The 24,405-nt window shown below is 34.7% G+C and overlaps 1 protein-coding gene across 5 annotated transcripts; it reads left to right on the plus strand.

Moving 5' to 3' along the window:
* Positions 1–4,382: 4,382 nt before the first annotated feature.
* On the plus strand, positions 4,383–21,747 carry PTGFR (prostaglandin F receptor). Of its 5 annotated transcripts, XM_039346564.1 has the most exons (5): positions 4,468–4,807; positions 5,156–5,235; positions 7,165–7,199; positions 8,765–9,600; positions 18,161–21,747. In XM_039346564.1, exons 4-5 carry the CDS (start codon positions 8,824–8,826, stop codon positions 18,476–18,478), a joined length of 1,095 nt encoding a protein of 364 aa, XP_039202498.1. In that variant the 5' UTR covers positions 4,468–4,807; positions 5,156–5,235; positions 7,165–7,199; positions 8,765–8,823; the 3' UTR covers positions 18,479–21,747. The 5 variants fall into 5 exon arrangements, 4 of the variants coding, with proteins under 4 accessions (XP_039202498.1, XP_039202497.1, XP_039202499.1 ...); XM_039346563.1 differs by lacking the exon at positions 7,165–7,199; XR_005557077.1 differs by lacking the exons at positions 7,165–7,199; positions 8,765–9,600 and having other exon boundaries at positions 4,383–4,807; positions 18,161–18,279.
* The last annotated feature ends 2,658 nt before the right edge of the window (positions 21,748–24,405 follow it).

Here is a 24,405-nt window from a genome sequence, read left to right on the forward strand (position 1 = left end):
CAAAGTATTTCTCTGATCCACTAATTAAGTCACTTTGTCAAAGAATGAAATAAGGTTTGTCTGGGATGACATGTTGGCTTCTACTGTAGCTTTTTTTGCTTCTAGGTATTCGCATAATCTGTTACCTTGCCAGGATTTTCCCAGATATTGATGTCAGGTTATTGGTCTGTAGTTCCTGGATCCATTTTTCCTTTTTTAAAGATTGGAATCACATCAGCTTTTTTCCACTCTAGTAATTCCCTGGTGCCTCAGGATTTTTGCAAGATATTGTTCATTAGTTCAATAGCATTACAGTCTGGTTTGGAAGCATCACTGCTTAAGACAGGAAGGCGGTGCAGAGAGTGGTGAGGATGGCTGAAAAGATCATTGGCAGCTCACTCCCTTCAATCCAGGATATAGCATATAAGCGTTGCTTGAGCAGGGTCCGTAAGATTGTCTGGGGCACTACACATCCTCTTCACAACCTGTTTACTTTGTTACTTTCTGGGAGGAGGCTTCATGTTTCGGAAGCAGAACATCCAGATTCAGTCACAATTTTGTTCTATACAGTATTAACCTTGTGAATTCTCAAGCTTCCTCTTTCCGCTATGTATTCAAGATGGACAGTGATTAATATTTATATGTATTTATAGGTTGTATATAATTTATATTTATATGTTGTATATGGCATGTTTATTTGTACACTTTTGAGAGCAGGCAATAGAATTTCATTTTTAATGTGTGCCAGTGTGCCCACAGTAAAAAATAACAATAAAAGTTATCTTAAATAGTTCCGAGATCACATCTGCTAGCTCCTTCAGAACCCTGGAATATAATTCTTCTAATCCTGGTGATTTGAATTTGTGTAGAAGAGATACATATTCTCTTACCATTTTCTTGCCTATTTTGTCTTATATTCCTCTTCTGTCTTTTATGATACTGCTTTTGATACGTTAGACTATTTTTTCCTTTTGTGTCTAGACAGATGCAAAGAACGAATTAAGCAGGTCTACTTTCTCCCTGCTATCCATCATTTCCTTGCCATCTTCTCCCATTAATGGATTGATTGTTTCTTTGACATTTTTCTTGTTTTTTACATACTGAAAGAAACTTTTTTATTGTTATTATTTTTGACATTTGTTGCAAGTCTTGGTTTATTCTGAGCCTTAGCTTTCCTGGTCTTTGCACATTCAGACTATTTTTTGAATCTGCTGTAGTTATCTGTCCCTCTTTCCATTTTTTATATTTGTCCTTTTTGTCTCTCAGTTTATCAGAGAGCTCTTTATGGAACCATGCTGGTTTTGTCTTGGGTCTCTTATTTTTCTTTCTGAGTGACATTGTGTTAGATTGGGCTTTTATAATCTCATTTTGTCAGAGTTTCCCAAGTTTCTTAAATTATTTTCCCCTTTAAGATTTCCATCCATGGAATCCTTCTTAAGCTCTAAGTTTGTTGAAATAAGCTCTTTTAAAGTCTAAGATGCTCATTTGACTTTGTTCTATTACTTCTTCCTGCATTATGTTGAATTCCAATATGACAGAGTAACTCCCCCCCCCAAAATTCAAAGTTCAGTTTCAACCCCCTCTATCATTTCATTCCTATTAGTATGTATGAAGTCCAGTATAGCTGACCTTCTTCTTCCCTTCTTTAGTGTTTGGATGGCAAAGTTGTCTGCTAGGTTTGTCAGGAACCCGTTTGATCTCCACTTGGTGCAGAATTTGTGTACCAAGTAGTTGATGTCCAGGTAGTTAAAGTCCCCCATTACTATTGTAGGGTGTGCTTTCTGCACAGCTTAGCTAACTGATTAGCTTGTTTGGTTGTGTGATCAGTAGTATATATCTATGGCAATGTCATTTCTTTTCCCTTTTATATCCATTCAAGGATAATTAAAACACAGTTCCAAATTCCAAATGCATTCAAGGAGAAGGGGAAAAAAGGGAGAAGAAACAAAGAATGTAATCCTCTGAATGTGAATCTGTGTATGTGAAGTTTGACGTTGACATATTTAATGTATTTAAAGACATTTTAATTATCCAGTTGAAAAGTTCATAATTTGAAAGAGAGGAATTGTGAACCTTAGTTCAGTGATCAATCTTAATTTACAGTGCAGTGGGTAATCTTCAAAGCTAGTGCTAGGATAGCATTAAAAACAGACATAATTGCATGTGTTATATTCTGTGTATCATACACCTTGGGAATTTAACCCATTTAAGTATGGCTACCTTTTTATCAGCACTTAATCATACATGCAAACTGACTCAAATTTTAATGACTTTCACTTGCATGTTTACCAGTGCAAAAGCTTTTGGAAATGTTATAGTCCGTATTTTATTGTTAGCATACTGTCACTGAATCCGGCAGGGTTGAATTAATCCAAGTGCCGTCTAACTGCTAAATTTACTATCAATTGGATAAAAATGAAAGCAGAGGTAATCTCAGCAGAAACTGTCTCAGCTCGAGGAACTTACTTACTCTTTCTAAAATCTCCATTTAACTATTTTCTCAATACAACTGGGGTTGCTGAGAATCTTTCAAGATAACTGACTCTGAGATATCTCTTCATTGGAATCACACTGAAGACGAAACTCTTTTATTCACAAAAGACTCGGGTATGATGCAAACCATGTCCAGCTTACTGATATATTGTTTATATAGAAACCTTAAATCAAAAGTCTGTTTCCTGTGATATTTGATGTTTGGATTTTCAGATTGTGTTCTGTGCGAAGAGAACTATGTTAGTTTATCAGAGAGAGAAACATTCCTATTAAGGGCCTTTATTAATTATAGTATAAGCTATAGTTGCATTGGGACAATCTTTAGTGTGCCATAGATACAATGCCAGTATAGAGGACATGTCAATGAACAAGGGTTAATCTGTTTCCCTAGCTTTATATCCTCCCTTCAAAACATCGCTAGCAATGGGAAATGTGAAGTGGGGAAAAAAATCTATCAATTAGTTTCTTTAATGCATCATGAACCTGGCCTGGGATGCTCTTTGGCATAGGTGTTGGTGCAGGTATATTTAGAGGTAGCCCAATTATATGTTCATAACAGATGACTTGCAGAGAATCAGTGCTGTCCTGAAATAGCACTAACCCCCCCAAATCACAATGCTTAGGTGTTGGGCTACTACCTTTGAATGCACCAGGTAAAACATCTGTAATAAATCAGAGCTGAGCCTGGGGTACTTTTGGATTCAAATTCCAGGGCTACAGGTACAGCTTACAGGTACAGTGTTAGATGCACTGTGAGACAACACAATCTTTTTTTTCCAGCTTCATACTGCAACAGACCTTCATTCCACTTCACCTGTTTCTGGCAGGCAATTGTTGATCAAGATCATTAAGATGGAGATCTTCTAAGAAACCTGATGTATATGGAAGACATGTTGGTTTTAAAGAGAAGAATTCCTTTGCTGATGGAAGCTATATATCCCTGAAAAGCAACCCTTGGGGGCAGAATAGGAGAAGGTATGTTTGCTGTCATCTGAAGTATCCAATACCTATTAGCTTGATCCCAACCCTTAGGGATCAGTTGACTTTATTGTATTTTTGCTTTGTGAGCTTTGATAGCTTAGTAGCTCTCTCCACTTGGCTGTGTTCCTTAACTATCAGCTTCCTCTGCACGTAGGAGAGGTAATCCAGGGCTACGGTTTCAAAATGATTTCTCATACTCAGAAGTAGAAGAGCTTCCAGGCAGTAGATAACTATGCATTTTTATCTGCTTTGTCATGGCTTCTGATGAGATTGAAGATCTTGAAGCATAGGGCTGTCATGAGTATCTTTTCACTTCAAAGAGGAAGCTCTTCCATCTGACATGCTTTTCCCCACCTCAGATAGTTTAGCCACATGAGGGTTGAGCATTCAAATTGTTACTAATACTCAAGTTATAACACCAGTTCGAAAGGGATGAGTCCAGAACTACATCCCCACTTAATATGGGCATCCACTAAAATGTTGTGAAGCCTATTATGGCAAAACTGCCACTGTTTCTTAACTCTTAAAGGGGAAAATGCTGTTTTAACATTGGACAGCTAAACTGACCTTCATTCTCAGGTATAGTTTGGGGCCTAAGTGACCACAGCCAGCCATGACAACACAAACGTGCCATACATGCAGTTACATTATAACACAATTCTTCCCCACTTCCTTTCATTCTTGTGTCCTAATGCTGGATGCAGATATGTGAGTCACTGTATTGTGATTTCTTGCTACCTGTAGAAACCTGTGGATTGGGGACGAAACAAAGACAATGGCGTGGAGACATGGCCGAAAACAGGATTCTGAGATTTGTGGATAGAGGCCCTAACTTTCCAGGAAAAAGAACAGGAATGCTTCGTGGTCTTTCTTTCTTTCTTTCTTTCTTTCTTTCTTTCTTTCTTTCTTTCTTTCTTTCTTTCTTTCTTTCTTTCTTTCTTTCTTTCTTTCTTTCTTTCTTTCTTTCTTTCTTTCTTTCTTTCTTTCTCTTTCCGTCCCTCTTGCAGGTATAAGCCGGCCCTTTTCTTTGGCAGAGCCAAAGGAAGACGGAGGCTTTCTTGGAAAGGACTACCATCTTCCCCACGGGAAAGTTGCAGCGGCTTGTTAAGAGTCCGGAGTCTGAGGAAAAGAGCAAGCCGGTGGCACGTGTGACGCGTTTGCCCGCTGAAAGGGGCGGGAGCGTGGGCGAGCCTGGCGGGTCTGACCGAGCGGAGCTGCAGCCTCCCTCCGTCTTATTAGTTGGATGAGCGGGAAGCGTGGGAAGGAGTTGCCGCCCCGGCGATCTGGTGGGTGACGGCGATGCCCCGGAGAGCGAGGCAGGCGCGCAACCGCTGGCGAGACCCGAAAGCCTGAGGTAAAAGAGCTCCCGCGTTTTGTCGTCCAAGCTTTTGCAGTCCCAAACTTTCAGGGGAAAAGGGAAAACTGGGCTTCGGCTTTGGAGCAGAAAGCGGACGCCTTCATGGTCCTTGTGGGGGAAGACTTAGGAATAACTGGGCAGTTCCGCGTAGCTCTTGCGGACTCTCCAGTTCAGCCTGTCCAAGGGTTCGTAGGATCATCTAGCCGTGGCTGTGAGGGTACAATATAAAACGTGTCTGCGCTACGGTGAAATCACTGCGGGGTAAAGCGCTCGGGCGTGATGAGCCTCCACCTGGCTCTCTGAATGCTGCCTGTTAAGTGTATTATTTTGTTTTACCTTCTTCAGACTTGGATGATTGGGTGACTAAAGAGACAACTGCCCATTCTGGCCAGACGTTTGAGGATATAAGAGGATCAAATACTAGGGTAGGTAGCTTCAGATCAAAGTGGCTGAATCAAGACTGCAATCCAATACGGCTTACTAGGAAAGAAATCCCACTGACTTCAAATCCAATGCTCCAGTGGGAGGAATGCAATATTAATTCTCTTATAGAAGAGAATCTCATTTTCCTCCGTACTCCATCCAATCTTATTACAGTCTACTTCATTTCTCAGAGTTCACCGTTACTTATTCTTCAGTTGCCTCCTACTTTCCTTTCTTTCTTTTTGCAGGCTTGCTTCTTTTTTTTTCTAGACATTTTTTAAAATTTTGATCCCTTCATTATAATTATTCCACTACTTAGCTTGCAGTAACTGATTGCTGTTCCCTTAATAGTTCCTCACTTTTTTTAAAAAAAGGTAGACTTCTACAGTAATGGCTGATTGATAGAATACATGCTGTCAGATTGGTGTGGATTCTTAGGGACTGCAAAGACCTTCAGTATGACTGCAGAAAGCTATCACTAATGAATCCTGAAATCTTTCACCCTTTGGCAATGTTTATTTTTGAAGTTTTCTGTCACTTCAAAAGTACCTCATTGATGCATTCACAACAATGAGTTTCATTTTTATCTGCAGCAGCAACTCAGAATAGATTCCAATTTATTCGTGCAGCCCTTGTTATCCATGTTAAATTCTTCTGTCCATCTTACATTGTACTTATTGCTCTCTTCATACCATATTTCTTCATACCATATTACCCATTTTGCTCTCTTCATATTACCTATTTTTAACATCCAATTTAGACTAGTTGCTGCAGAATGCTGAACTTTATGAAGCAGGTCTGTACGAGAGCATGCCCTAGCCTCACATATATGGGTAACTCTGGTAATTTTACCCCAAAGAAGCTTATGTGGCAACTTAAATAGTCTGCTTAAACATGCTGTTCTGTGCATTGGTTTCTAAAAGTAATATAAAGTTTGCTAAAATAATATCTGACATTTTAATTAGTTTGCATACAGCTTCAAATTCAAATTAAAAATTGAATTTGCATTTAAAATTGGCCATGTATGCAGAGTACTTTTAATCCGTTTAAGTGCTATATTCAAACAGAAACAAAATTGGAATTGCTTATGAAAATGCATACTTACATATGTTGCTCTTCCTCCATTTAAGTAATATACTTTTTATCTGTTTGCATTATTCCCCACTGGCTTAGTATTAGTTACAGGAATCTGTTTTTGTCAGGCAACATAAACTGTAGTATATCAGTGCTCAGCTTTATATCACTATGTCTAGTATAACGCCAAAATAGTATTTTTATTTCAAGTGTACTTGTATAGAATTCTTCCTCTTTTGAATTAATATTCTTTATTTTAAAACTGCAACTGTTAATTTTTGAAATCTTTGGCATGGTGGAATAGGTAACCCAATTTTACAAAGTTAACCTAAGATTGTCTTGTTTTTATGCTGAGCTTTTACTAGCATAAGACTATATGGAAGCTATAACTTCATTTTCTAAGAAATAAGGAAAGGGGAGTATCAGATAGTGTATAATCTATGTGAGCTGATAAGTGAAGGACTGGTTGAGTGCAAATGACCCGGCCAACTCATGCAGAGACTTTGCTTGGTCATTAAATGCTATTTGGGACAAAAAAATGACAGTAAAATAAAATCAATGTAAGCATTTAAACGGGGGGGGGGGGGGATGTGCTCATGTGTATTTTTTTTTCCTGTTTACATTTAAATTCATATTTCTTCTGTAAAAATGTTTCAATTAGCTTCAGATTCATGTGGTAGAAAATTTTGTATAATGAATAAATTGGACTGAACAGAATGTATAAATGTAGAATAAGATGTTCATTCTCCATTAATTTAGAGTTTTGGAAAAAAACATATTTTGTGGTATTTCCTCAGTTACCTGAAATAAGCTCAGATTTTAGTTTGATGTATTGTGTTTCTGCTCTGTATTTCCAGTGTGCTTTCCTGATGCCATAGAACATGTGCTACAAGTAAGGAATATGAGAATATTGTGGTAAATGAATATGATAAAAAAATAATATATGCTAAATTAGTATCTACATATAGTATAGTATGATAGAAAAATAATATATGCTGAATTAGCATCTACATATTAAATATAGTAAAATATAGCTATAATATTGCACTGATGGAAGGAATAGCATGTCAGATCTTGAACAGCAGCATCTGGAGACTGTGTAATACATAGAATATCCTTACTTAAAAAAAATAGCAGACATCAAAAGTGCTTTGCAGTTGTTTTGTCCATTTTTCTGTTGCTCTCCTAAGTGCATATCATAACTCTTTCTTTGCATATACCTAAATATAGACTGTAGACGCCTATAGCCATTCTGTCCTTACTTCAAGTTCTAAGTAACACTTATTTCCAGGGCTAATTAATATAAGAAACTGGTACACATTTATTTGTGAAGCAAATTGATCAATCAGTTTAATCAATGGTTATTTACTCTCCTACTAGTTCTAATTTCTTCCTGTTATATGTATGACATTTTGAGTAAAATAATGCAAGGGCGAAGTCTGGAGATATGGACCAGGGGGCTGGGTATAAAAAAACACTACTTTATTCTATTGTTGGGGGAAAATGGGTAAAACTGAGAGTACAAAGCAATATATTTAGTTCATTGTCAGCAGTTGAATGCTAATTATCTGAGACACTTCTGTGCTCATATATTAGCCAGGAAGAGCAAGTTTATTTCACCTATTGGTTCTCTGACTGCTGCAGACGTCAGTAGAAGAAAACATGTTACTTTCCAGAACATCCTCATACACTGCATAGTAAGAAACAGTCTGCTGATGCTTTACTGTGTTTCACTTGGTTAAACCCATAAACTTGGGCAGTGGAAAGGCTATCTTCTGGAAAGATTCATAACAATGAAGGTAAAATAGAGTCCTTTTATATGTCTTTGCCTTATCTCACACCAAACTGTTAGGCAAAATAAACCAATTATTATTACTGTTATAGCTAAATTTACTTTCTTACATATCATACTGGTATTATTTTTAATCACCAGATTGTTCATTGCAATATACATATATTTTCTGCATTATTGTCGATGTATGTGAGTGAAAATTGGATTGGAGAGATTATAGCAAAGGTAAATTGGAAAAGTTTGAAAAAAAAAAACCCCTCCCTAGGAGGTAGTCCAATTTTCACAAAATGTAAAAATCAGTATACTAGTACATGAAACTATAAAACATGCTCTTAATTATACAATTAAAAAGGAATCTGTATGAGATAATGAGTATTGTTTGGAAAATATGTTCTCAAATATTGATAATTTAATAATCCCATCCATATTTATGCTAACATTTGCATTTCAAAATTTTAAATATACCTCTTTCTACTTTTTGGCAGCTTTGTATTGACTGAATTGATCTATTGTATTACCCTTTATATATTTTGTTAATTGTATTATTTGTATGGGTGTTTATGCATGTTCATCTACATTAGGCCTGTCTTTGTATTAGAAATGGGTAAGATTAACTATGTAGTATCATTTATTGTATTTAAATAGTTTCTTTTATTGTATTACAGATGCCTGATGGTTTCCTGGCCACTGAGATATTTTGAATGTTGAAATTTTCTTTCTAACAATGAATGGTTCACACTTAACGTCTGGAATTTCTGATTCTACCTGTGGTGACAAAAAAGAATCTGATGTATATTATTCTGTCATCTTCATGACTGTTGGGATTTTATCCAATAGCCTTGCAATAGTAATTCTCAGGAAAGCATATAAGAGATTTAGGCAGAAATCAAAAGCATTGTTTTTGCTTTTTGCCAGTAGCTTGGTTATCACAGACCTGTTGGGCCATCTCATCGTTGGAACTATTGCAGTATTTGTATATGCGTCTGATAAAAACTGGGGTTCATTTTTTCCATCAGAAAAGATATTTTGCAATTTTTTTGGTAGCTGTATGGTGTTCTTTGGACTTTATCCTCTTTTTCTGGGCAGTGTAATGGCTGTGGAACGCTGCATTGGAGTGACAAAACCAATATTTCATTCAACAAAAATGACTTTTAACCATGTAAAAATGATATTGACTATGGTGTGTTTTTTTGCTATTTTCATAGCTTTGCTGCCTATACTGAGATTAAGATTTTATGGAATTCAAGAATCAAGAACCTGGTGCTTCTATAAAATAAAGGATACTAAAGAGTGGGAAGATAGATTTTACATCTTACTTTTTTCATGTTTGGGTTTGCTGGCCCTTATTATTTCACTTTTGTGCAATGCTGTGACAGGAATTACACTTTTAAGAGTCAAATTTAAGAGTCAACATAGACAGGGCAGATCTCATCATTTTGAAATGATCATTCAGCTCTTGGGTATAATGTTTGTCTCTTGCATTTGCTGGACCCCTTTCCTGGTAAGAACTTAATCATATTTGCCAAATCTAAAGCTTCCTGTTATATAGATTTTTTTTTCATATTTACAGTACATAATCCATTGTTTCAAATCTTCTCATTCAAGTAGTATGCTTGTGTTTCTGTAAATATAGCAATATTTTCAAAATAGTCCTGATGCTGCCAAGATTAATAATTCTAAGATCTTCTTTGGATGAGATTCAATGGCTATTGATAACAATGTAATTGCCTCTGAAGGCCATCTGCTGGGAGATTAGTAGGCTTCCTTGTCCAGTTGGTTGGTCGCTATGAGACTGTTAGCCGGGCTAGGAGTCTGACCTAGCAAGGTGCTACTTACATTCTTATGTTATATATTGGGATAAATTATTGGGTTGAATATAATGATACAACTTTCCAGAAATTCAATCTGTTGTGAATTACATGTGATAGGAGTGGATAGAATTTGCATATCAGGGTTGATAGATTGCTTTAAAGATTGGACAGTTACCTTTATAGAGTACATGCAGGAAAGTCTAAGATAATTGTCAAATGTACATGCAGATCAAACTAGCAATTCTCTGTCCCTGTTGCACAAGTGTGCATTGATCATGATAGAGTCATGACCATGTGTTGGGATTATTAAAACCTGACATTCAGTACCTCGGTTCTGTGAATTCTATATGTTTATAACTGGAACTATTTTCATGTAGTTAATGAAAAAGAGTTAATAAATAGGAACACTGAAACAATAAATGGAAACCATTTTGCATTTTTGAAAATAATGGAACCATATAAATAATAGATATTTAAGGAGAATTAAAATATTGGGTCTAGGTGCAAACATTTTCTAGTGAGGGTAGATGCTGAATAATATGCTAAGGCTATCACGGAATAGTGTAAAGGAAGTTATAATTTCTTTTGTTTTTCTTTTTATATTGAAAACCAAGATAAACAGAATATCTTAAATAATGAAACTTATTGCGTCACAGGGCAGAGTAGTATATAAAAATTTAGAATCTTTACCAAAGCAGTAGATGCAAACAAAGCTTTGTGTTGAAGGATTGTTCCATTTGAAGCTGTAATGAAACAATGTGCCCCTTCAAAGGTCTACAGCAATACTGAGGGGAGCCCCAACATTTCTTAAAACAGTTGGAAAAAGTTTTTTTTCTATCAAAGCAAAACCAAAATACATGTGGCTAGTTTGGGTTTTGAATGCCAATCCACCCACATCATAAGTTGCATTTACCACTGAAGTGTAGACTGCTAGACTACTTCTTCCCCAATATTTAAACAAGATGATTAGAGAGCTATAGACTAAAATACAATGAATAGTTGCAAGAACTGGGTGTGTCTAGTGTAATGAAGAGAAGGGCTAGGGGTGACATGGTATCAGTTTACCAGTATTTGAGCTGCTGTTACAAAAAAGACAGGGGCCAATCTATTCTCTAAAGCAGTGGTTCTCAACCTTTCTAATGCTGCGACCCCATAATACAGTTCCCCATGTTGTGGTGACCCCCAACCACTTATACATCACCGGGTGCCAGGGGCATGGCCAAAGAAAAGGGGGGAAAATGGCAGACAGCCTTGTTTGGCGACCCCCATGAAATGGTCGTCCGACCCCAAATGGGGTCCCGACCCACAGGTTGAGAACCACTGCTCTAAAGCACCTGTTACAGAAATGACAAATGGAAATTTACCAAAGAGAGAACCAACCTAGATCTAAGAAGAAATTTCCTGATAGAATAATTAGTCAGTGGAGGTGGCTGCCTTCAGAAGTTGTGAGTGCACCAACATTTAAATAAGAGATTGGACAGTCATTTGTCCAGAATGATATAGGTCTCCTGCTCAAGCAGGAGGTTGCAGTAGCAGACATCCAAGGTCTGTTCCAACTCTGTTATTCTGTTATTTGTTACTTATGGGTAACAAGTTGTAAATTATAAGATGGACATTCAGTCCAATCTTCCTTGAAGAAGGTGGCTTGATTCGAATATCACAGTGAACTATATTTAAAATAGCTTAAACCCACACATTGTGCTAATCATAATTTGTTTTATTTGGATCATGGGTAGAGGAAACTATGACTGCATGATCTTCAAACCTAAACAGCTGTTTTATTGTAAATATGTTGCTTTTTTGAAATTGGTTACAAGTTACAAAAGCCTAAAAATGGCAGTAGGAAAAATGCACAAGAAGCATATTTAAAACCATACTTAGTTAACTGTATGTTTGGAATCAATTCATGTAGTGGATTCCTAACCAAAGATTGGCATAATATTTGAATGGCCATTATTTTATTAAATGTGTAAGGGTTGTAATTTAGCAGCACTTTCTATGAAGAAAGTCCTAAAATTCTATATTCTGCACTGTTAGAGACTACTGGGGAAGATTTTTTTTCCTGAAATCCTAGATAAACATTCCGAGTCATTAGGCTGAATAGGATGGAGAACAGTTTGACCTGGGGCATGTCAGGAGCGGTGTGTGTGTGTGTTCACAAACACATACACACTGAGGGAGATGGGTGGCTAAGAAATATGAACTATAAATAAATAAAAATGTAAACATAATGATTATTTTCAAATTCCATGAAATGTGTGATAAAATTTAATTTTAATTTAGATGTGTAAATGGTTCTCATTGACATTTACTATTTAACACTCTGGAGTTTTCTGATTACAAACTATAGTTTCATCAGCTAAATGGTTTCATTCTATTTATTCCACAAGGAATCATGTGCTCTTCCTGAATGAGTATGGAATGAAATATTTTTAAGACATTTCAGATTGGTACTAGAGACAAATTAGGAATAGAGTTTAATATTAAGCTATGGAAAAACATAGTTTAATATGTTGGGAATCATTAGCAAATTAGGATTGTAGGAAGTTGTTATCTTGTTTATTTACACATTGCACATCCTTGTTTATTTTAATTAAAGTAAAAATAATCTAGTACTGCCTACATTATTGGACAATAATGCACTGTATGTAGGCATTCAGTATTTTAATAGTTAAGCCATAAAGTGTATTAGAAATTCAATATCACTGAATCAATGATGACTGGTAATAATAAAAACCTAAGTCAGCGGTAATTTTTTTTTTATCATCATTGTGGATGAGGGTACATCATAAACAGTGTCTTTAAAGAATGTTCAGCAAGAAAAGAGAATCAGCAGTGATAAAAAGAAGTAATATGTTTGTGCTTAGAAGAATTTGGCTGATAGCATCAAGTGGAAAGAATGTCCTGTTAAACTTCGTACAAGTCAAACCACACAACATTATTATAATATGAATTAACTGTATGGAAAGAGCAGGTATACATGGAAATACATGGAAATATGTGAGTTTTTTGATTAAAGAGAATATAAAAGATTTCATTGTTCAGTATTTTATCATAATCTTAAACTTCTTAAATCATCACAGTACTTTAATCATTCTTACTGAGGCTAATGAGAGTTTTCTAGGTCATAATGAGAGAAATGCAAAAGTCACAATCAGATGTTTCACTTTTCACACAGTTATCTATTTAATAAACTATACCTGCTTTTCAAAAACAGTTTTCTTTGGAAATCAGTTAATATTGTGTAATGCAAAGATGTTCAATTAGAGTTAATCTACATGTAGTATCAGTCATATAAAAGCTAAAACAGCATTTTTGGTGGCTGTTCCAGCCTGATACATAGATCAATAATGGCACAGTAAGTGAAGTTGTTTTATATAATAGGGTATTAATATCCACTGCTTTATACTTTTAGCTTAAAATGTTTTATACTTTTAGCTTAAAATGACTAACTGGAAAAAAAATAATTGGGTAATTCCATACTAGATTTGAAATTAAGTTTTAATCCTGATTACATTGTTACCGTGACTGATTCAGGATCCTTTTCTGTTACCTAGCCATGAACAAATCATCTCTGTAATTCTTTCATCATGAACGGGTTATTAACTGTTTCTCTATATAGGTACATTTGGTCATAATCCAATAGCAGCATCATAATGCATTGGACCTCTTAAATTCAAAAGGCCTAGCCCATTTAATAGACAATAGAGTACTATATATGGGAAAGAGTACTGAACATAATTATCCTGTAATTGGAGGAAAATGACCTGTGCAAAGAGTTCTATTTGTAGATGGAATTATCTGATTTCTTAGTACTTTGAATGCTTGGTTTACAACTTGTTATCCTGATGTATTTTTATGGACTTCATGAAGCATAGTTTGCTTTCATATTTAAGATTTCATTATATTTTTCTGATTTTTCTGATTATTTTCTAAAAAATAATACTTTGTTTACAATAGCATTATTTCATTCTTCAATTTACATTTCCTTTTTTTCCCTATCCCACAAATATATTCAACCAAACTTATTTTACAGTCAGCTATATTTTTCCAAGTTCTTCTTTAAGCAACTGAAGTCTTTATTGAAAAATTATATTCCTTTAAAAACTTGTGTAGAAAATATAATTAGTAGAAAAAACACCTTTCCCATTAGATTTTTTACTTTGTTACTTGAAGAGCACTTACAGGAAATCACATTTCATTCAGACAGGAAGAGATAATAATGTGAATCTCTTTCTCTGTGTGTATTTGTGGGAAAAAAAGAATGTATTTGAAGAAAGATCTTCAAAGTAGCTCTTCTGTAAGATTAAATTTTCTTTAAAAAAGGAAAAATATTAATTTGATATTTAAAAAAACACCTCTTAAAGTAGTCACCACTGTTCTTATTTCTTCAGCTGTATGCTTCAGTTTAATATTTCCTTCAAGAACCTCATTTGGTGCTTTCTAAAGAAAAGTGAACTTTTTTTTAGGAAGACATTTTTTTCTGTCAATACTCCACAGGATCTTACACCTTCTTAACATTTTTAAAGATTACTAACATTGATGTACCCTTATTACTTTTTCACACTTTGTTTGCGTCACATCTTGGTAGAAAAAGGAAGTCTCTTGATTATCAATTCCATTAGAAAATTTTAAATACTAAATTTAATATTTTAAATATTAAATAAGACCAAATATTTTCTTTAATTGTATGTGCTTTCATGGGACATATCCTCTTAGAGAAAGATAATTCTTTAATAATGTTTGCTAATGCATAAACATTGCTTCTGAATTAGTACTGGGCCTTATGCACTTTCCAGACTCATCTGGTATCATGTAACTAGTAATCATTTCTTTCCTATGAACTGGCAGCAATTATTTCTGCTGTTTTTCATTCTGCCTCTCATTTTGATCATAGTTCAATTAATAAGCTTATGTGAGCAGTTTTCTAAAATGTCTTATAACTACTAATTACTTTGGTGCACTTAGTGAAACAACTGTATACATTATAGTGCTGAAACTAACTCTTTTTTGAATGTCAAAAAAACTAAAAAAGGTTTTGGGAGAACATGTATTTGCTTCTGAAATCTATGGATTTAAAGTGCTTGTTTTTTTTGGAGAAAACCTTTATTTATGTCATAGTCAGTGATTTTTTTTCTTCCCCACCATACGAAGTATAATGGGAAGAAATTACTCCCATTCATTAATTTCAAGTTATCAAGTCATCTTCTTAGATGTTAAGATCTAAATTTTTCTCATTTAGATGATATAGAGATGTTGAGCAATTTGTGAACACTGGACTCTGTGTGTTTGTATGGGTTATGTATTGCTGCTATTTGTACAGATAGTAGCAGAGAGATATACTACTTCTCACTAAACATGCCTGGTCATAGTATCCAGCTCCTTATTGTATTCATTTCTATGGGTTCTAAACCATAGAAATGAATAGCTTTTTTCAATTGTAAATTCTGTATAAGAATGCACATCTTATGCATATAAAGATAATTTGCCCACCAACAGTACTTTTAATGAGAATAATGAAAATTACTGATTTGCTTATGCTCATAATAGTTATTATTGCTCTTGCTATGATAAAGCTGTTTTTAAAATAGACAAATAAAGGGAATTATATTCATTATAATTTTCACATTCTTACAATTTCATGACAATTTTCTTTAAAAATTTTACTTTGTCTCACCATAACAGATTTATTAATATTAATAACAGTGCAATATTTTTAAAGAGTATGGCTTAAAGTCAGGGACACAATGAAACTCTAAGAAGAGTTTATCACTTCTAATCTCTTTTCTCCTAAATCAACAGCGTAGTAGTTTCTTAAACCATGATGAAATTAAGAAATGATAATATATTCCCTTGTGAGCAACTCTTTGATGATAGATCTGCAGTGCTATCTGCAGTAGTGGCTTGACTTCCTATTGCCAAAAACTTCTGCCTTATATTCCTTCCTATTTCTAGGAATTTGTCTCTCTTTCATAAAGCAAGATGCTTTTGCACTTTGACTTCTGCCCTCTGTTGTTTCCTGTCAAACAATAATTAATCAGCTCCATCAAAAATTAAATTGTCATTTTTTCTGTTTGATCTTCTTTGAAACTAATACTATGTATCCATTGTTATACTTCGCTACATCAATTTGAGGTTGGAACCTCCTTCTACTTTTCAAGATCCTTTGTAAAAAAATTTCTGTGTCTGTTTCAATCTTCAATATCTGTAGAGATCTTGTGATACTGCTTGTTTTCTAACAGCTCTTTAAATTAAGATAGCTGATTTTATAGCTAATTTATTATAATTTCAGATAAATATAGTGCAGTTGGGGGGGGGCTAGAAAACCATTCTTCCTTACAACTCTGTTTATTATAATTCAATGGAAGAGTCCTTCTTTTTGTCCCTTTTAGTTCAGGTTCACTTGGATTATAAGAAAGCACCTCCTCTGGGATAACTTTTCTATCTATATGTAAAGGCTTGTCATTTTAGCTGTTTACCATCATGTTAAATAATTTTTATTTTGCATGCGTTTAATTTTCTAGAATTATCTTGAGTTCCAAATAATGTTAAAAGTAAAATTTAAATTTATCTCACTAGTTTATTTATTTTAATGGAAACGTATGGATTTTAGGATCAGTTAGAAAACCAGATGCTGAGCATTTTACTAGTCTTTTATTTATTTAGATTATTATATATTTCATAAAATCAGCCATTTTAATTGGTTTTCGGTAAACTTGATATAATCCCCCCCAATCATAGGGCTCTAAAACTTCATCCAAAGCCATAGAGAGCAAAGAAGATGACCTTGATGGAAATATTCAGGAACCATGATCTACACCAGTGGTTCTCAACCTTTTTAATGCCGCGACCCCCAACCGGTCGTAAGTCGAGGACTACTCAACCGGTCGTAAGTCGAGGACTACTCAACTGGTGCAGCACCGTTTGCAGAATGGGACTTTTGGCGGGCTCAGCAGGGCAGAGACAGCCTGGACAATTCCTATTGGCTTTTGAAAGCCAATAGAATTAGACTCTATTCAAGAGAGTCTATTCTATTGGCTTTCAAAAGCCAATAGAATAAAAGGGAGTAGCACAGCTAAGGAAAAGGGGGAAAAAATGGCGGACTGCGTTGTTTGGTGATCCCCGTGAAATGGTCGTCCGACCCCAAATGGGGTCCCGACCCACAGGTTGAGAACCACTGATCTACACAAAAGGTGTTGAAACATTTTTTAAGTTGAGAAGATTTTTTCCTACAGAACAATCACTTGAAAGATTCTGTTATTATAACCAATTTCAGTAAAAGTAGTTTTAGCTGTTCTGTAGAGTTGATTTTCTGTTCTAATCTACTAGTGGGACTGGCACATAATAGCTTCTATGTTCAGAACATGTGTTAAATTCGTATATATTCTTACATCATATCTGTTTAGAACATCACAAATATTTCATAAAGATTTAACCCAAAAATTTCATTGGCAGTACAGAAGATATTACCTACCTTTTCAATGCATTAAAACCTGTAGTATTGGAAGTTGATTGTTATTAATGATGGTCATGCAGTAATCTCCTGCACCTCATGCAAGGATATAATTTAGCTTCTTGAACATCAGAAAGGCCAACAGGTGTTTAGCTTTTGCTTATAAACACACGGGAAGGACCAGAGGACTTAGCTAAAAAGTACCATTTCTACTTGTGCAGTTTTTCTAACTGCACAGTAGCCTGATTCTAATAGTAGGATAGCCTTTATGCATTTCAGAAATATATAACTGTTTAATTATAGTAAGATATCATTGTATAGATTTGATGTAAACAAGTGCAAATTAGAAAAAATGGCATTTGCAAATAACGTCAAATAAACAAAATGGAAAAAGCTATAAAAAAGGAGAATGTAGAAACTAAAAGAATAAAACAATATTGAAAGCGTCAGAATTAGAAATGAACACAATAGATAAAGAATTATAGGAACATATAATTCATGCTAGGCTATGTTAGCAACACTGATATACTATACTAAACTTTTCTCCATCTGATACTCATTTCTAAGCAAACATTGAGCAAAATGATCTTTTTCCAAAAAGAGATTTGACTCTTTATGATACATCAATTTTAATTTTTAATCCATTGTGGTTCAAATCCAGAATCAGTTTTTTAAAAATATATAAAGTTGTTCTATATATATATTCATATATTCTATTTTATTGTTAAAGCAAATTATTATTGTTAAAAACAGCAATATATTTTTGACCTGTTTTTTTCTGATCTGTTTTTTTGTAGGTAATGATGGCCATTATTGGAATAAATGGAGCTGGAGATAAAGATGACCTCCAGTTATCATGTAAAACTATAATTTTTGCTGTTCGAATGGCAACGTGTAATCAAATATTGGATCCATGGGTATATATTCTTTTGAGAAAAGCTGTTCTTAAAAAACTGTATGAGATTGCTAGGAGATTTTGTGGAGTACGCCTTGTTAATTTGTCCACATGGGAACTCAGTTCCATTAAAAATTCTTTAAAAGTGGCAGCAATTTCAGATTCACCAATTAGTTCCAAACTGACAAACCAACAGCAACTCAGTATAAGAGTGCCATAAAGCGAAACACAGAGAATGATGAAAGTAAAGGTTTATGATTGTTGTATACTTTGAAACCTGAGAAATGGCTCCAATTATAGATATGTCTCTATCTGGAACTGCTACTACAAGATGTTTGTGAATATAAAGAATCCTTTTTATAGAACACACCCATCCATATCTAGTGCCAAATATTTCAGGAATTTGTAAAAAAAAAAGGAGGCAATGCTTAATAAATTAATATACGGTATGTAAAATTATTAAATAAATAATGTTAAAAACCTCAATAAAGATAGGATGTTAGTGGCTGTGAAATAGTTTTGAATGAAGTAAACATTTCAATGTTTGGGTTTTATGTTTAAATGAAACATAAAATCGTGTTTTCAAATGTGTTTAAGGGAAAGCTTAACAGCAGTATTAAAATGCATACATATGTCACAGAATTTAGAGACGAATGTGTCCAAACATCACAAACTCTTGAGAAGTAATATTTTGTTAACACTTCAGTTGAGGTAGAATGAAACCTGATAGATATTAGGGCAAGCAAAACTAAGTATCTTAGTGTTGAATTTTACAATGTATGTGCAGTGAAATTATGTAAAAAGCATTAATTTTGAAAATGTTCCTTGATAGTATAAAGCTTTTGCTGATTTTTGCAAATATCTTATCTAAGTCTTATAAAACAGGTGGAATATTACTTCCTAAATGAAATAGCCCTGCATCTTGCATTTTGGATTTTCTGAGCAATTTAGAAACAAATAGAAATTAGTATAACACAATAAATTCATTGTGTAATCTGGAAATTCTACCCTACAACTTTAATGGTTACTAAATAATTGGATGCTATGCTATATCAATATTTTGAATTATAGTCATATGATTATATAATTACTTCCAAAGTATTGTGAATGTTTAAGTCAATTCACATATATGCATAGAAAAGTTGACATATAGCATTATATGTCAAATATTAATTTAGGTTTAATTTAACTGTTATATATTATTTCATGTTGTACTTTGTGGGCTCATCTTATTAATAGATACATAAAAGTCAAAACACTTGTTTGTTTTATTGAAAGTAAATTCAGGCAACATTAAAGTGAGGATTACTTCATTCTTGGTTTGAGCAAAAGAAAGGAATGTATTGCATTTAATTTAAATCGTAATACTTCATATTAAATGTAAAAGACATTATGTATGCACAATAAATTAAATTTGCAATCCACAAAAGTTTAAATGAAAGCTTTTTATATAGATTAATATATTATTAAATTTTTCTGTATAAATACAGACTATAAGAGAACGTATATATGTTCTGTATCTCTCTTTCTGTCTCTGTCTCTCTGTCATAGAGCTTAGCTATAAATTGTTAGACATTAGCATCATTTTGTTCTTAATGTATAGCTTCACATAATTTTGTATAAAATGTCTGCATAAATTTAGTAAGATTCCTAGGATCTCAGGCAATTGAATGCCTAGGATTCTTCATGACTTGCATACATTGGAGCTGTCTTAAAAAAACAAGACAAAACTGGCAAAGATAATTAAAGTAGAATATTACAAAATGAAATCAGTGCGCTAAAGGATGCTAGTGCTTCTATTGCTACCAGCAGTAATCTAAAATATTTTATTACTATTCATGTTTACATGCTGTGTAAGCCAAAAGAATTATAGGCTATGTTAGGTACATGAGACAGAAATAAAGAGAAAATACAAACCTTTATTAACAGTTTTCCAAATTTAGGCCTGTACAATGTCTAACTTACCAAAATTGAATTTAACTCTACCAGTTACGTAAACGCAATTTAGCAAGTGTCTTTATTTTTACATTCCAGAAAAAAAATAATTGTTGAGATATAAGCAATGGTGGGATTCAGCCGGTTTGCACCACTACGGCAGAACCGGTAGCTAATTTTTTTGTTGCCCAGACCCAGAAAGGACTTCCTGAAGCGGCACCTACACAGAGAACTGGTTGTTCACATATTTGAATCCCACTACTGGATATAAGGCTGGTGAAAGATAATTCCTAAATTGAAGATGTGACAGTGATAGAATAATAGCAATAGCAGACTTACATATCACTTCACAGTCCTTTACAGCCTTCTCTAAGCATTTTACAGAGTCAGCATTGGCCGCAACAATCTGGGTCCTTATTTTACTGACCTCGGAAGGATGGAAGGCTGAGTCAACCTTATCAAGTGTTAATGTTAAGACAAATGAAGAAATATAATTATGTGGAGACTATATTCTATCTGAATCATTTTGTTATCATTTCCAATTATGTACAGTTATCTTGAATAAATATCATTTTCTGGTATTAGGATAGAGCAGGCTTGATATATAAAGAGCAAGACCACAGTTCAGTGATGGAGCATGTATTTATACATAGAAGGTTTTATATAACAAATCTCTAGCATCTTCAGGGAAGGCTGGAAAAGACCTTTTTGAAAGATTTGTGAATTACTGTTAATATAATCCATACTGAACTAGATGGATGTCAAATCTGACTTGATCTAAGAAGCATTCTAATCTATAACATATGTTCCTATAATAGACCAATACTATCTTTATATAATATAACTAACCCTTCTCCCCCTTTGAAACTGGACTTTTGAAGATAGAGTCTACTGCCATTCTTTGTTATGTCAATTTACATGAGAAGATTACTATTTGTTCAATGGTCCTTCGTCTGTACATTGCTTATGCATCTTGCAAGTGCTCTCCAGTTTTCTTGGAGTAGTTTTGGGAAGTAAAAGAGGGATGGTTCCGGAAAAATCAGTTCTTTTATGGATTTTATTCCTTCAGTATAATAACTCTTTTGGATGAAACCTGCCTAATGTGTTCAGTGGTTAGGTTAGTTTCAATGACTGTGACTGATGCTTAACAATAATGTTGTGGAAATCTTCACAGATGGAAAGAGAAAATGATATTTAAATTTGCGGGCTTGGAGATGGGTGTTAGGTGAATAAATCTTAATTCTACAGTATGTATTTTTTCATTTTGGCTATATTGTTTTCATTCTGTATATATATTTCTGTTTATAAATTGTATAAAACAGAGTGAATGTATGATGTAGTGCATCATTAAATTTATTATAATGTGCCTTTATTGTTATGATATGCTTAAAATAGCAAGGGAGAATCGCAAATGCTGAAAAAAATGTGGTCATACTGTGAAAGTCACAGAAGTGTTATAAATACTGGGATATTATTGGTGACTGTATTTTCTCAGTATTTAAAGGTGACTCTGCTAACTTTTTTGTGGTTGCAAATAAAGCTATTTAATATTTACTCTTTTTGCCGTTTATCCTTTGAAATGTAGAACAAAAAAAACGTAACACTATTACGTTCCACCAGACTTAGGTAGTACATATGATCATATGAATTTATTTTTCTGTACCTCCCTTTCTCACTTGGACAACTTTTAAGAATATCCAAAGAACTAATGTGTCTTGGACACAGACAAATGTTTTCAGACTGTAGTGGGATCTTATGTTAATAAGTGGTATTTTATATACTCTTTAAATAAATAATATCCTCTGCAATATAAACTAATATCTTAGAGAAAAAGATTCTAACATTTTCTTTAAATTTCTGATTTTCCACATGTGGGAAGGGATTTCAGATGGAGAATTAAGCATGGCCGAATGTTATGCACTAACCGTTTCAAAGGTAATAGGCTCTTGATATTTATTTGCTATTCACTCACTTTCACTTAATAGATTACATCTAACACATGTGTTGTTCTCTCATAATTGGGGCCTTAGTGAACCAGATCATGGAATACCTATCCATTTTGAATTACTAATCCTTTATGTATGAAGTCTAAGAAATCCTGGAGATTTGAATTGTGTCCTTATCTTCAAAAAGGAAAAACAAAAATCCAGCAAACTACAAATCAAAGGAGTACCATAGGAATCAGTCCTGGAATCTTTACTCTTCAGTTTGTTTTTTTAACCAGTGGTGTAAAGAGAATGCTCACAAAATTGCTGATGACAAAAATAAAAATAAAAAAATGGATGCAATAACCCTTGTTGTTAGTTGCGAAGTCGTGTCCGACCCATTGTGACCCCATGAACAATGTTCCTCCAGGCCTTCCTGTCCTCCACCATCTTCTGGAGTCCATTTAAGCTCACGCCTACTGCTTCAGTGACTCCATCCAGCCACTTCATTCTCTGTCATTCTCTTCTTCTATTGCCCTCAATCTTTCCCAGCATTAGGCCCTTCTCCAGTGAATCCTTCCTTTTCCAATCCTGTGGCTACTGTTGAGTTTTCCAAATTTGCTGGCAAATTGAGTGTAGCACTTTTACTGCATCATCTTTTAAGATTTTGAATAGCTCAGCTGGAATACTGTCACCTCCACTAGCTTTGTTGTTGCTCAGGTTTCCTAAGGCCCATTTCACTTCACATTCTAGGATGTCTGGCTCAGGGTCAGTGGTTACCCCATCATGGTTATCTAGGACCTTAAGCTCATTCTTGTATAATTCTTCTGTGTAATTTTGCTACTTCTTCTTAATCTCTTCTGCCTCTGTTAGGTCCCTGCCATTTTGGTCCTTTATCATGCCCATCTTTGCATGAAACATTCCCTTCATATCTCCAATTTTCTTGAAGAGATCTCTGGTCCTCCCTATTCTATTGTTTTTTTCTATTTCTTTGCACTGTTCATTTGAGAAGGCATTCTTATATCTTCTAGCTATTCTCTGGAATTCTGCATTCAATTGGGTATATCTTTCTCTTTCTCCCTTGCCTTTCGCTTCCCTTCTTTCCTCAGCTATTTGCAAAGCTTCCTCAGACAACCATTTTGCTTTCTTGCATTTCTTTTTCTTTGGGATGGTTTTAGTTGCTACCTCTTGTACAATGTTGTGAACCTCCATCCATAATTCTTCAGGCACTCTGTCTATCAGATCTAATTCCTTAAATCTATTTGTCACCTCTACTGTGTATTCATTGGGGATATCATTTAGTTCATATCTGAGTGGCCTAGTGCTTTCCCCTACTTTCTTCAATTTAAGCCTAAATTTTGCAATGAGAAACTCATGATCTGAGACACAGTCAGCTCCTGGTCTTTTTTTTTATTGACTGTATAGAGCTTCTCCATCTTTGGCTGCAGAGCACATAGTCAATCTGATTTCTGTGTTGGCTGTCTGGTGATGTCCATGTATAGAGCTGTCTCTTGGGTTGTTGGCTTCCTACTTTATCATTCCAATCCCCCATGATGATAAGGATATCATTTTTTGGTGTTAATTCTATAAAGTGCTGTAGGACTCATAGAACCAGTCAATTTTATCCTCTTCAGCACCAGTGGTTGGGGTGTAGACTTGAACTACTGTGATATTGAATGGTTTGCCTTGGATTCGCACTGAGATCATTCTGTCATTTTGGGGATTGTATCCCAGTATTGCTTTTCTACTCTTTTATTGACTATGAAGGCTACTCCATTTCTTCTGAGGGATTCTTGCCCATAGTAGTATACCTGAGGGTCATCTGAATTCACCCATTCCTGTCCATTTTAGTTTGCTGATTCCTAAGATGTTGATGTTCAGTCTTGTCATCTCTTGTTTGACCACATTCAGCTTGCCTTGATTCATGGATCTTACATTCCAGGTTCCTATGAAGAATAGATCTTTACAACATCAGACTTTCCTTTCACCAACAGATGCATCCACAGCTGAGCATCCTTTTGGCTTTGGCCCAGTCACTTCATTCTTTCTGGCGCTACTAGTACTAACCCTCTGCTCTTCCCCAGTAGCATATTGGACACCTTCTTACCTGAGGGGCTCATCTTCCAGTGTCATATCTTTTTGTCTTTTGGTACTGTCCAAGGGGTTTTCATGGCAAAGATACTGGAGTGGGTTGCCATTTCCTTCTCCAATGGATCACATTTTGTCAGAACTCTCTGCTATGATGTGTCCATCTTGGGTGGCCCTGCACAGCATAGTTCATAGCTTC

Source organism: Crotalus tigris, unplaced genomic scaffold (genome assembly GCF_016545835.1).
Source record: "Crotalus tigris isolate CLP2741 ecotype Arizona unplaced genomic scaffold, ASM1654583v1 scf7180000018011.1402602, whole genome shotgun sequence".
NCBI classification, from domain to species: Eukaryota; Metazoa; Chordata; class Lepidosauria; order Squamata; family Viperidae; genus Crotalus; species Crotalus tigris.